Genomic DNA, 13,857 nt, shown 5'->3' with positions numbered 1-13,857 from the left:
AGATTGTCAAAGTCATCATGAAATACCATAAATCATCATAAAAATAAATGTAAAAACAATCGTGTAAAAATAATAATACGTTTAAATAAAATCGTTGTTATTGAGACAGCGTACCATATCACTAAAACCAATGTACTCATGTTTGGCATTTATAGAGCACAGAAAGTAAAATTTTTTCTTTAAAATCAGTTAATGTTTAGTATGAAGTACGGTTTTAACTTTATCAAGTACCGTTTTAAAAGTAATTTGTGTAATTATTTATGAGTTATTAATGTAAGTTAAAAACTGCCTACAAATATGTATACCTAATAATTTATGGTTTAAGGGTGTGCATAATCGGGAAACTCTATCTCCATGGAGGTAATTCGGGTACTTCAAGTACACGGCCATAAAGTCCTATGGTAGTGGAATCAGGTAAGAAAATTAAGTTTGTGACTCCAAAGAAGAACTTGGAAAAGGGTTGGAAATTGCGTTGGGGCTCATCGGGTGGGTAAATCGGAAACATGGGTTTCTTTAGACTAGAAGGTATGGTGGCCGGCTTGGCCCGGCGCCGGACCCCCACACCGCCCCCCTGGCCCGGCTTCCGTCACAAACGGCCACCCACCGCCGGGTGTGCCGCTCCAAGTTTCAAAAAAATAGCCGTTAAACTGCTATATTTATTTAAAAAAAAAATTCATTTTTTTCTATAAAATCACCCACTTTCAATATTATTTCCCCACTTTCAACCCAAAACCCTCTCACTTTTATACCAATTTCTCCCTACTTTTATAAAAAAAAAAATATCTTTTTACCCACAATGACTTCTAATCCTTGGTGGCCCTCGTCTTCGGATGACGAAGAGGAGATGTTTTTCGCAAACGCTGTACTACGGGCGGGACATATTTTAATCGAAGAGGAAGAGTAAGAGGAAGAGGAAGAATTCTCTGTAGGTCCCTTTTCTCGGAGGATCGAGAACAACCTAAACCTTGTTATACTAACCCACTAGCGAGTGCGGAATCCAAGCTAGTAGGCAAACCGGGATGAAGCAAGAACAAACACAAGAACACACAAAGTTCACCGATTAACACCACTGTATTAATACGTATGAAGGTTTACGGTTACAAGCACAAGGTTTACAATCTGTTTGCAAACTCTCTAAAGTGTGTGTGTGTGTGTGTTTTCCAGCAGAGTTTCTCTAACTCTCCAAATGTGCATCTGTCTAACACTAACACACTGCATGGGTATTTATACCCATACACAGCAGGTCTTGGTCGAAGGATCGATAGATGGTCCGAAGGATCATCTATCGATGACAGGGAGCTCGAACGATCAGCGTGGACATCGAAGGATCATCCTTCGATGTCTAATGGTCGAACCATATCTTTCGAGCACCTCGAAGGATGATGCGTATCCTTCGAGGCTATCCTTCGATCCAGACAAACATCATGTTGTCCAAGTCAAACTAGGAGGATAGTTGACTTGGTCAACTTACAGACTGATTTAGGACATCGTTTACATACAGACCGAATACAGACAAAGTACAGACACAAGTGCACCAACAAACTCCCCCTTGGCTGTAGCTTTGTCTTTATCTTCTATAGTTGCAGACTCGTCTTGAACTTCGACGGTCTTTGGTCTTCGAGTTACCAAAACTCTGATGTCCTTTCAAATCTTCAATGTCGGAGGATCTTCAAAGTCTTCACGTCTTGAAAGCAGAGAGTGTATCAACAAACTACCCGTATCATGTAGGCAGTGTGTTAACAAACTCCCCCTTAACATAAGCTCCCCCTTGAGTTATGCTCGTGAAATACTTTAACTTTATGAAGTGAGATCCTTGTGGTGTTGATGATGGCCAGCGGCTACTCGATCACCTTTATCAGTTGAGCGCCTTCTCGTCGTCTTCATTCCAAAGCTTGTCATCGACCATGTTCTCCTAGCCTTTAGAATCTGCACATGCAAGAAATCTAAACGCGTAATGAGAACAACTGCTTGGAATATAGTATTAACAAATGACACACGTATGACCATGTCACAATCAAACACCGTCCGACAGTTTGAAAGTTTAATAAATTTGTCAATTTTAGCCTTTAACTTTCAAAACATGCAAATTTCGACCGTTTATGAAGATTTAGTCAATTCGGTTTTCGTTCAGGTTTCAGGTAACGAAGACTCGAGCTCCAACATCGTACGATCGAAAATAAAGTAGAAATAAAATCTTTTTGGCTTTTATAAAGTTTATATTAAAACACACCTAAAATCTTTTTGGTATTTTTGAAAGTAAAAGACAACAATTTAAAATCCTTTGAGTGTTATCAAACGACATCACCGCTAATGTCGTGCTGATATGCACCAAACGACGAAACTGTTTAAAAAGAACAACAATAAAAGTTAAGCAGTAAATAAATAAATATATACAAACATTCTTTTTGCGAGTTTCGAGGGTAAGAGAATCATATCAGTGTACGGTCATGCCAAAACACTCTTGTTGTTCAGTTAGTTAACATTAAAATAAGCATCCTATAACAATTATCGGTATTGTTGTCCACTAAAGCTCAACTTATCAGATGTAATCATGTTTAGAGGATACGTTAATGTATGATTTATACTTACCGACCGGTGTTCATCCACATCACGACACATTCCCGTATCAAGGTATGCACGAGAGTTCATCTTACCGGTGAGTATACCGATTATCATCTGTTTGACCGTATAAAATGTGAGATACTCACTTATTTTGAATTGAAAACAAGTCCTATGTGATATAATCACTTATTGATGAGGAACTTGATTTTCGTATGCATGAGGGCACAGGTGCAAGTCCGTGAACAGGTCAGTACTTCCGTACAGCAGAGAGACGAACTTGACACCCGGATAAATGTGATATTTTTATCACTTATTTGATTTGGACATGTGATTGTTTATCACTTATTGAGGTCGAATGCAGTATGTAATATGTACACGTATGTATAGTATCATGGAAGATCTAGACTTGCGTCCCCGTTATTTTTCGGTAAAAGATACAACCAAGATACCCAGATGATAAGCAGCATAAAGACCGAATATCTCAGAACCTCGGCAATCTATCAAACGAAATTTCGGTACTAAGACCATATGCCAATGAATGGTTCCCACCTGATCTTCAGTCGATTAAGATTTATATCACCCTGCACACTTTAAAATGATTGTGAGCCTACCGATACATCTTATATAGAGCTGCTTATCGTTTTGCATTTAAAGTTTAAAGAGGTTTGGATAGACCACTGATGTACTATCATTTTCTCTTTTACTCGCCAGGAAACTCATTTTTGTTTTTCTATTGTTTTTGTGTTTTTGAAATTTTTCGATGTTTTTGAATTTTCCGATTTTTGGATTTACTCCCCCTAAAATCAACAAACTAAGATAAATTTAAAAACACACAAAGATATTTACAAAAATGATTTTCCGATGTTGGTTTACTCTTGCTTGACCTTAATGCCATTTACCAATAATAAGAAGTCAAATCTAGATTTGTCAAAAGCTTTGGTAAATAAGTCGGCACGTTGGTCATCGGTGTGGACCTTAACAACATCGATTAGCCTTTTCTCAAAGCAATCACGTATGAAGTGATATTTGATTTCGATGTGTTTGGTCTTTGAATGCTGCACAGGATTTTTAGTGATATCTAAAGCAGCAGAATTATCAACGTATATAGGAGTAGTTAGGAATTCAAAACCGTAGTCCCGCAATTGTTGTTGGATCCAAAGAACTTGTGAACAACAACTTGAGGCAGCAATGTATTCAGCTTCGCATGTTGATGTAGCGACACACGTCTGCTTCTTGCACTGCCAGGTGACTAGGCGATTTCCTAAAAACTGACATCCAGCCGTTGTGGATTTGCCGTCGATTTTACATCCGCCAAAATCAGAATCACTGAATGCGACCAAGTCAAAGTTATTATCCCTAGGATACCACAGACCGGTGTCGGGGTAAGCCTTCAAATAACGAAAAATCCTTTTGACAGCAGCAAGATGTGAGGCCTTCGGGTTAACTTGATATCTGGCAAGTAGGCATGTTGGGTACATTATATCTGGCCTTGATGCTGTGAGATACATAAGGGATCCGATCATCGCGCGATAGTATGAAGGGCTAACAGGTTCACCCTTCACGTCAGGAGTTATTCCGTGATTAGTTGGCAGTGGGGTACCAATGGGCGTTGCATCGGACATCTGGAACCGGCTCAAGATGTCTCCAACATATTTAGTCTGATGGATGAATATCCCAGACTCCGTTTGTTGCACTTGTAGGCCCAAAAAGAAATTCATTTCCCCCATAGCACTCATCTCGAACTTATCCTGCATGATGCGCTCGAAATTCCTACACAAAACATCATTAGTAGAACCAAAAATAATATCATCAACATATACCTGAACCAGAAGAAGATCTCCATCTTGTTCTTTGATGAAGAGAGTACAATCGATAAGACCTCTTCGAAAACCGTTCTCCAGCAGATATGTAGATAAGGTTGCATACCAAGCTCGTGGCGCTTGATGAAGACCATAGAGAGCTTTGTTTAGCAACCAAACTCGATCAGGATGAACAGGATCTTCAAAACCTGGAGGCTGTTCGACATATACCTCTTCTTCAACCACACCATGTAAGAATGCACTTTTGACGTCCATCTGGTAAACCTTGAATCCTTTGAATGAGGCATAGGCCAGAAAGATCCGAATAGCTTCCAGACGTGCAACAGGTGCATAGACTTCGTTGTAGTCGATCCCTTCTATCTGACGAAAACCTTGAACGACTAAACGAGCTTTGTTTCGAATAACCACTCCACGGTCGTCTTTCTTGCATTTGAAGACCCATCGAGTGCCAATCTTCTTGTAGTTCTCAGGCTTTTCAACAAGCTTCCAAACACCAAGCTTGTGAAATTGCTGTAATTCTTCCTGCATGGCTTCAACCCAGGCACTGTCTTTCAATGCTTCTTTCCACGACTTTGGTTCTTCTTGTGACACGTAACACGCGAAGGACCAGTCATTCTGTTGACCAGATTCTCTTATAGCTGAATACAAACCAGCATTCCGGTTGTTTCTCAGCTGATTACGCGTCTGCACCCCGCGATGGACATCTCCTATGATATTCTGCTGGGGATGGGTATCATGAATCCTCATTTCAGGATTATCCGGTACACGAGCATTGATACCCAAATTATTCAGATTAAGATCAACAACCAACTCCACACCAGGAATGTGTGTAGAGGTGGATGCATTCCCTTCAGCAGTATCTACATTCTGCGTATGAGGTGTATCACCAGAGGCACCTTGAACAGGAGCAGCTGGAGCTGAAGATCCTTCGGCTGCATCATGATATTCATCATCTTCAGAAGAGTCATTATAATCAGCAGCATCTTCATAAACCTCATTTTGAACCATATTGTTGACAGACGTAGAAGCTTGAGGGTCAACAACAATTGGTCTAACCAAAGGCGAGACAGCAGCGTTGTCACTTTCCAACAACATCCGAGCCGCTGCTGATTCTTCGTCAAAGGTTGGCAGATTAAAGGAGTCAAATAGCCCATCATAATCGAACATCCACGGATCACCCGGAGCCCTAACAGGACTCGTGTACCTTTGAACCCTAACTTCACTCCATAGCTCAATCTTTTTGGTAGCTAGATTCCAAACACGAAAATTCGGAGTTGCATATCCAAGGAAGAAACCCTCGATAGCTCGTGCACCAAACTTTCCATCCGGCTCAATCATAGTACAAGGAGCACCAAATGGTTCAAGGTAAGAAAGATCCGGTTTCCTTCTCTGAAGGAGTTCGAAGCAAGTCTTGCCATGTCTCTTAACTGTAAGAACTCTGTTCAACGTGTAGCATGCAGCCGATACCGCCTCCCCCCAGAATTGAATAGGGAGTTCCGACTCTACTAACATTGTTCTTGCAGTTTCAATAATAGTCCGATTCTTCCTCTCAGCGACACCATTTTGTTGTGGAGTATAACGAGAACTGTACTCATGAAGAATGCCTTTAGAAGTACAAAACTCATCCATAACTTGATTCTTGAATTCAGTTCCATTGTCGCTTCGGATCCTTTTCACTTTCAACGTATAGAGATTTTCTAACATTGTAAGAAGATCCTTGAGGATGCCAGGAGTTTCACTTTTGTGTGCCATAAAAGATACCCAAGAAAATCTAGAGTAGTCATCAGTAACTACTAAACAATAAGCATCACCAAACGTTGTCTTGTGTTTCATAGGTCCAAAAAGGTCCATATGAAGACGTTCGAGAGGCATGCTAACAGTGTTGATTTTCTTCAAGGGGTGAGACTTCTTTGTTTGCTTTCCCTTTTGGCACGAGACACAGATATCTTGCAAATGAAAACTTCTTACAGGCACACCATTCACAAGATTATTTTTCACCAAATGGTTCATCTTTCTCAAGTGAATGTGTCCCATTCTTCTGTGCCAAGATATAGACTCCTTTTCTGTGGCTTTTGAGACAAAACAAGTAACTTGTGCAGATGTTGTAATTGCCTGGCTCATGTCGAGAATATAAAGATCATTAACTCTCGGAGCCGATAAGAGAATCCATTCTTGTGGAATTTTGAATCCAGGTTTCAGCACATAGCAGCCAGCATCATCAAAAATTACTGAGAACTTTTTATCGCAGATTTGCGAGACACTGAGAAGATTGTGATCAATTTGCTTCACATAATTGATCTTGTCAAAACACACGATGCCATTGGAGATACTTCCTTCTCCAGTGATGTACCCCCCTTTATCACCCGCAAAGGCAACATACCCTCCTCTGATATTTCTCACGTCATATAGGAGCCGTAAGTCGCCAGTCATGTGCCTGGATGCTCCACTATCAACAATCCAATGACTATTAATAGTTCCTCCTAGAACATCCTGCACATGTCAAATAAACACATCAGTTGAGAATGGGGACCCAAGCCTTAGTGGTCTTGGGTCTTCCCTTGGCATCACGATATGTAAGCTCTATCTCTTGATGGTTTTCAAGAACAACTGCTCCCCCTGAATTGTCACCCGACTTAGGTAACCAAGTTTGTCTGTGCCTACCAGTTTTTGAAGATTCTGGTTTTACAGGTTGTGACACTCTTGGTTCCTTCTGAACTGTTTTAACTTCAGATTTTAAAGCTTTTTCAACAGTTTTAATGTTCTTACGTCGTTGTTTAGTTTCTTGTTCTTTTACAGTTCGTTTATCTTGTTTAGGTGAAACTGACCGACGTTGAGGGTGAACTGTTTCAGGTGGAGTTTTCTCAACAAGTTTCTTCTTTGGAGCATTTGGGCAATTTCTGATAATGTGCCCAATTTCTCCACATTTGAAACAAGTTCTCCTTTCAACAGACTTAGGAGAACTTGATCGACTACCAGATGTTGAGCTTGTAGAACCTGAGGTACTTGCTTTTTCATCACACCCGTTTGTGTGTTGGGTGTAATTGTTATCACTGTTTCGTTTCAAAATTTTGACTTGTTGTACAAAATCAGTGTTTGATTTGTTTTCAAAAGTCTCAATTTTATCTGTACCTCTTGATGCTACAAACTTAACATCTTTTCCTTTCTTCATGTAACGAGCTCCTTTTGATTCAACTTTAGCCTTTGGCTTTGGAGCTCGTTGTGGTTGTTTACCCTTAGAAGCAGTCGGTTGTTGAGTGGTTGGAGATTTTTGATTGCCAAACTGTTTCCTAACATCAGCCTTAGGAATTGGATCACATTGTGTTACCACAATTCCTGGAAGTGTTTTTCCCAAAAATCTGTTTGTATTTTCTTCAAAGACTTTGTCAATCAAAGATTTATTTACATTTTTAATTGGAAAAACATGATCTGAGTAGATTTAATTATCTCCAACCAAAGTGTACAACACATTACTGCTTTTAACAGTAGACACACCTGTCTTATCAACCTTGACAGGATCAATCACTTGCTTCTCAACAGATGGAACCTCAGGAGTATCAGGATCACAAAGAATGTGATTCTCTCGTGGAATATCTACTCCTTTCATCTTGCTAAGTGATTTATCCTGGTCACTTACAGCCACTTCTGATTCATCATCCGATGTCTCATAGTCCTCAATAATTGGAGGACTTTGTTTCATGGATGGTGAAGCTTCTTGTTCCTTAGAGGCTGTGTTTGAAGAATTGTCCGGTTTGAACCCTAGGCCAGTAGAAAATTCCTCAAAGTTCAAAGGCACACTGGGTTCATACCGAGGCATTTCCTCTTCATCGGGCATCTTGGTATAGTTGTCCATCAAAGGGGGTGGACACGCCTTATACCCTACACCTTTCACGTTACCTTTCAGTTGTTGAACGTCTATGATGTGATCAAGCACAAATCGGGAGTTAGAATAACTATCCAATTTCTGTTTGATCGCATCATGCTTGCATTGGGCCATGGCTAATTGCTTCTTAGTTTCTTCCACAAGGTTAATGTATTCGTTTATACTTACTTGTTTGTGGTAAACTACTTTGTTAACCTCGGACACATTTTTCTTTAATGTTTCTATTACAGATTTAAATTCTTTTTCATTCCGGGTTAAAGCCATGTTTGCCTCTTGGCATTTTGACAGTTCAATAACCAAATTCTGATTATGACTATGAAGCTTTTCTGATTCAAGCTTCATCTCTGCACATGATTTACAAATACTAGGAGCAGGAGGTTCAGAAGTTACCTGACTAGTAGAGGCTGAACCATTTGCCATAAAGGCAGTTTGAAAAGAAAAAGCTCCATCTTCAGAGAATAGCTTTTCCATTTCCATTGATGTAGCAGCAGCCTTCCTAATCAGAATTGATTTCTGACATTTAAGCTCATCAGCTTCATTCAGTAGCTCCTGTATATCATCATCTCCTTCTTCATTCACATCAGGCTCTGAGTGATTATCCCCAGAAACAGAGCCTTCTTCATCCGAACTGCCCGAATAACCAGAACTGTCATCGCTCCCAGAAGATTCTTCTTTATGAACCTGCTCGATGACTTTAGCATACAATGCAGTTCCACTTCCTTGATCTCCTTCACCAAACTGCACTGACCAGTCACATCCTTCATCAGCTTGAACAGCCAAAGCCCGATTGTGATTGGTAGCTCCAGGCTGTCCCTGATTGTTATTCACTGCCACCATCCTCCGTTCACGGTTTTCTTGTTGGGCATTCACATTAGTCTGGTTTCTGAACGGGTTGTGATTGCCGTGTTTTGTTGGTCGAGTGCACTCACGTTTAAAGTGCCCTTTCTCGCCACAGTTAAAGCACGTGACGGCATTAATATCAAACCCATACTTCGTGTTTTTCTTTCCTTCCAACGAAGTTCTTCCAGTTCGTGCCATGAAATCTTTTGCCCTTCTAACCGCACTAGCAAAAGCCCATTTAATATCCATCAACTCCATTTCTTCCTTGTCGATCTGATCATAATCTTCATTGGTCATGTTGATGTTTCCAAGCTGACCAGCTACCAAACCACAGTAAGCACTGACCATGGTGTTGATAATTTCCATATGTTCCTTAGCAACTTCAATACTAAGGTGTGAAAGATTTGAGTTGTCGACTCGGATTGTGTGATGACTTTGAGGCTGAGGTTGAGGATTGCTTGTATAGTGAGCTTGCTGTTGTTGTTGTTGAGGTTGTGGTTGTGGCTGTGTTGGAACAGGAATATAGGACCTCGGATCGAATTGAGGTTGTGGTGCAGCAGCTGTTGATTGAGGAAATGGAAAGGAGCTCGTATTGGACACAAAAGCAGTTTGAAGCTTCGGTTGCTGAACAGAACTAGCTGAAGGACCAAAACCAGGCAAATACATTTCTGTATTCTGAGGAGCTGGAGCACGCCTTGCTTTCCTAATTTCTTCATCATTTTTATGTTCCAGCTTCTGAATGAACTCATAGATGTTAATCTCATCTAGAGCTTTAGTATGCTTCAACAACTCAATAAACGAACTCCATTTTGGGGGTAGGGCGTCAGCAAACCTATTCACCATGTCTTGTTGAGTAGCTGCCACCCCATAAGCACACATTTCACTAATCAAATGATAGAAACGTGTGGTCATATCATTCAGAGTCTCGTTTTCCAAAAACTGAAAGGATTCAAACTCTTTCTTCAACAAATCATGCCTAGACTTTCGAGCAGCTGCATTGCCTTCTCCTCTAGCAACTAAGGCATCCCACAATGCTTTCGTGGTCTTGCAATATGAAAACTGATGGTAGATGTCTTTGTTGAGTGCTTGAGTAAGTATGGCATAGGCCTTTTTCTCCAATTCATAAGCCTTCTTGTCATTTTCAAGCATGTTGGCGTAACCTTCTGAAGTGGATGCTCTACTTTCAAGACTTTCGTTGAATGCATTGACAAAACACATCCAAAGGTCGGTGCTTTGTCCTTGAACATATGTGTGAAAGCGGCCTTTCCATGACGGAAAATCGTTCATGTGGTTCAGCTTTGGTGGACGATTGTTACTGCCTGTTTCACTTTCACTAATCAGAAGATTCTGAAGACTTTGACTTTGATTGGAAACCAAAGCCCATTGACATGAACTTATTGATTGTTGTTGTTTTGGAATGGCACTCGTCATATATTCAGCCATCGACATCTGTTTCAGATCTGGTTGTGGATCCGTACTCCAATCCCAAGGGCTAGTACAACTCATTTTGATCAATAATATATATACCACACCTACACACCACAAACTGTTAGCAACAAACAGACAACAATTGAAAGATACAATCTGATCGAAAGATCAAGACTTGTTCGAAGGATCAACAGTGATCGAAAGATTACTGTTGAGTTTCGAGCAAAGTCTTCGAAAGATTCTCAATGAAAGATCCTTATCTTTCGACTGATTATCACGAAAGATTCACAGTTCGAAAGATCTATATCTTTCGAATACTGATCTCGAAAGATTCACAATGAAAGATCCTTATCTTTCGAGATGTATCCTTATCTTTCGGACAACCAACTTTCGAAAAGATTCCAACTACGAAGGATAACCTATAGACTTCGAAAGACTACTCGAAGGATGCTAATCTTACGAGCTGTCTCCAATCGAAAGATGTCGAAGGATATCTTTCGATGTCGAAAGATATCTTTCGAATCCTCTGACACACTGACACAAAGTACGACAGGTTGGTGAAAAGTTGATGTGGTTGGTGAGCCAACTTTCGGCAGAAAGGATGTTTCTGTCAACAACTTTTTCACCAACTTTTTGACTTTCAAAAAGTTTACCCAAAATGGCAACCTTATCCCCAAGTCCAGTCGCCGGAAAGATGATCGGAACACGGCCGGAAAAATCAAAGTTTCACAAAAACAATTTTTATGTTACCCAAACCGACCCCGAACACTCCCGATAGGTTTAGTACGCGTTTTTATGCAGAAAACTACCAAAAACGGGTGCTAAACCAAGTGTCCAAACACACCAACAACTTGAACAAACCGGTTTTAAACAAGGTAAAGAGCGAGGCTCTGATACCACTTGTAGGTCCCTTTTCTCGGAGGATCGAGAACAACCTAAACCTTGTTATACTAACCCACTAGCGAGTGCGGAATCCAAGCTAGTAGGCAAACCGGGATGAAGCAAGAACAAACACAAGAACACACAAAGTTCACCGATTAACACCACTGTATTAATACGTATGAAGGTTTACGGTTACAAGCACAAGGTTTACAATCTGTTTGCAAACTCTCTAAAGTGTGTGTGTGTGTGTGTTTTCCAGCAGAGTTTCTCTAACTCTCCAAATGTGCATCTGTCTAACACTAACACACTGCATGGGTATTTATACCCATACACAGCAGGTCTTGGTCGAAGGATCGATAGATGGTCCGAAGGATCATCTATCGATGACAGGGAGCTCGAACGATCAGCGTGGACATCGAAGGATCATCCTTCGATGTCTAATGGTCGAACCATATCTTTCGAGCACCTCGAAGGATGATGCGTATCCTTCGAGGCTATCCTTCGATCCAGACAAACATCATGTTGTCCAAGTCAAACTAGGAGGATAGTTGACTTGGTCAACTTACAGACTGATTTAGGACATCGTTTACATACAGACCGAATACAGACAAAGTACAGACACAAGTGCACCAACATTCTCGTCTGAAAATGTTATTACCACACGAATACGCATTAACAGAGACCGCCAAGGTTTTCATTACAAAATTTCATTGTTCTTATTTTTTTTAACTCGTACTTATATATTATATACGACAGGAGCGCACGACAAATTGGTGAACGATTATTTGTCGGCAAGAACTACGCGGGAATGTTTGTATCGGTTTTGCCATAATGTGGTGAAACTGTATAGCAAAAAATATTTGCGGAAACCAAACGCGTATGATGTTCAACAGTTGTACCAAGCTCATGAAGCAAGGCACGGGTTTCCGGGAATGCTTGGTAGCATTGATTGTATGCATTGGGGGTGGCATAATTGCCCGACTGCGTGGCGCGGCCAATATACGCGAGGTGATCACGGATATCCAACCGTGATACTTGAAGTTGTGGCATCACAAGATTTGTGGATATGGCATTCTTTCTTTGGTCTCCCTGGTTCACTCAACGACCTCAACGTGTTATACCAATCGGCCATCTTTACCGATGTCGTTAATGGAACGGGACCGGACACACGTTTTACAGTTTCTGGGGTAGAGTATAGACGTGGGTATTATCTTGCTGACGGGATATATCCGTCTTGGTCTACAATTGTGAAGACTATTCCATATCCCGAGGACGAAAAACGGAAAAAATTTGCCAAGCGTCAAGAAGCTGCAAGAAAAGACATCGAACGTGCTTTTGGTGTCTTACAAAAAAAAATGGGCCATCGTTGCACAACCGGCACGTGCGTTCACCCCAAAAAGGCTGCGTCTTTGTATGTACGCTTGCATTTTGCTCCATAACATGATTATTGAAGACGAAGGCCGGGCGATTTGTGAGTATGATGAGAATGCAGCTTGGGGGAACACTGTCCCGGTTGATCCCCCACAACAGGACTTAAACTCGTTCTCGCTAACAAACGACTTCACGCATGCAAACCTTCAACAAGATTTGGTAGAACATATTTGTAACAACGTTAACATGGTGGACGATGACGGAGCCGAAGACGAAGACGAAGACGAGTAGTGTGTTTGTTTTAAATTTTTAAATCTAGTCTTTTTTTTTCAAATTTTAGGTAGCGTAATTTTTTATTTTTTAGGTTATGTAATTTTGGCTCATCCCATGCTAGCCGCATATGTGGCGCCTACGTGGAGACTCATCCCCATGGGGATGAGCCAAACCATACCTTCTAGTCTTAGGTACTTTTGGTTAGAATAAAGTGTATGGTTGATTAATTAGGTTTTCATGGGTTGGTTTTGGGGTGCCCCTTCACACCCTGAAAGCTTCATATTGAATCATTGAAATTAGCCAAGTTGCAATAAAATATAATCGTTCTTTGCTCATTAATTAGAGTGTGACTTATTAAATGTTAATACATCGTCTGCTCTCATTTAAGTCCCAAGTTATTTTAATATCGTTGACAAAAAGATAACTTGTTTAATCGCTAAAATCATGGCAAGTCTGATTTGTTCAAATATATAAAATGGAAATGCTTAATGCAAATTGAACAAGCTAGTCGGGTCGGGTCGAACTGGGTTCATCCCAATATCCCAATATCCCGCGTGACACCTTTTCTTTACTTCACAACTCGTTTCATATTAAAAAAAAACTATGGTAATTTTTTTAGTATACCAAGAGCTCAAACGTCTCGACTTTATTTATTTTTTTTAAATAACTTATAGTTTAGACAGTGAGGTGTGGGGTGTGGTCCGACGTGGCCTTGAGCAACGACATGTCAAACCATGTCGCCTATGGCGTGGCCATGGCATGCATGGGGAATTCCACATGTGTGGAAATGATGTGAAGCCA

At 40.7% G+C, this 13,857-nt stretch overlaps 1 protein-coding gene across 1 annotated transcript; it reads left to right on the top strand.

The window, feature by feature from the left end:
• Positions 1-796: 796 nt before the first annotated feature.
• LOC110888779 lies at positions 797-12,851 on the top strand. The gene is made up of 2 exons (XM_035980169.1): positions 797-900; positions 12,263-12,851. Exons 1-2 carry the CDS (start codon positions 797-799, stop codon positions 12,849-12,851), a joined length of 693 nt encoding a protein of 230 aa, XP_035836062.1.
• The last annotated feature ends 1,006 nt before the right edge of the window (positions 12,852-13,857 follow it).

The sequence above is a fragment of the Helianthus annuus genome, chromosome 11 (genome assembly GCF_002127325.2).
Source record: "Helianthus annuus cultivar XRQ/B chromosome 11, HanXRQr2.0-SUNRISE, whole genome shotgun sequence".
NCBI classification, from domain to species: Eukaryota; Viridiplantae; Streptophyta; class Magnoliopsida; order Asterales; family Asteraceae; genus Helianthus; species Helianthus annuus.
Note: the sequence above shows the minus strand (reverse complement) of the source record. Positions and strands in the feature narration are given on the sequence as shown.

Excerpts from the sequence above, each read along its gene's own strand:
- LOC110888779 (XM_035980169.1), top strand. The coding sequence starts at position 797 with ATGACTTCTAATCCTTGGTGGCCCTCGTCTTCGGATGACGAAGAGGAG. Across the intron at positions 901-12,262 it reads ATTTTAATCGAAGAGGAAGA|CAAAAAATATTTGCGGAAAC; the intron begins GTAAGAGGAAGA and ends GAAACTGTATAG.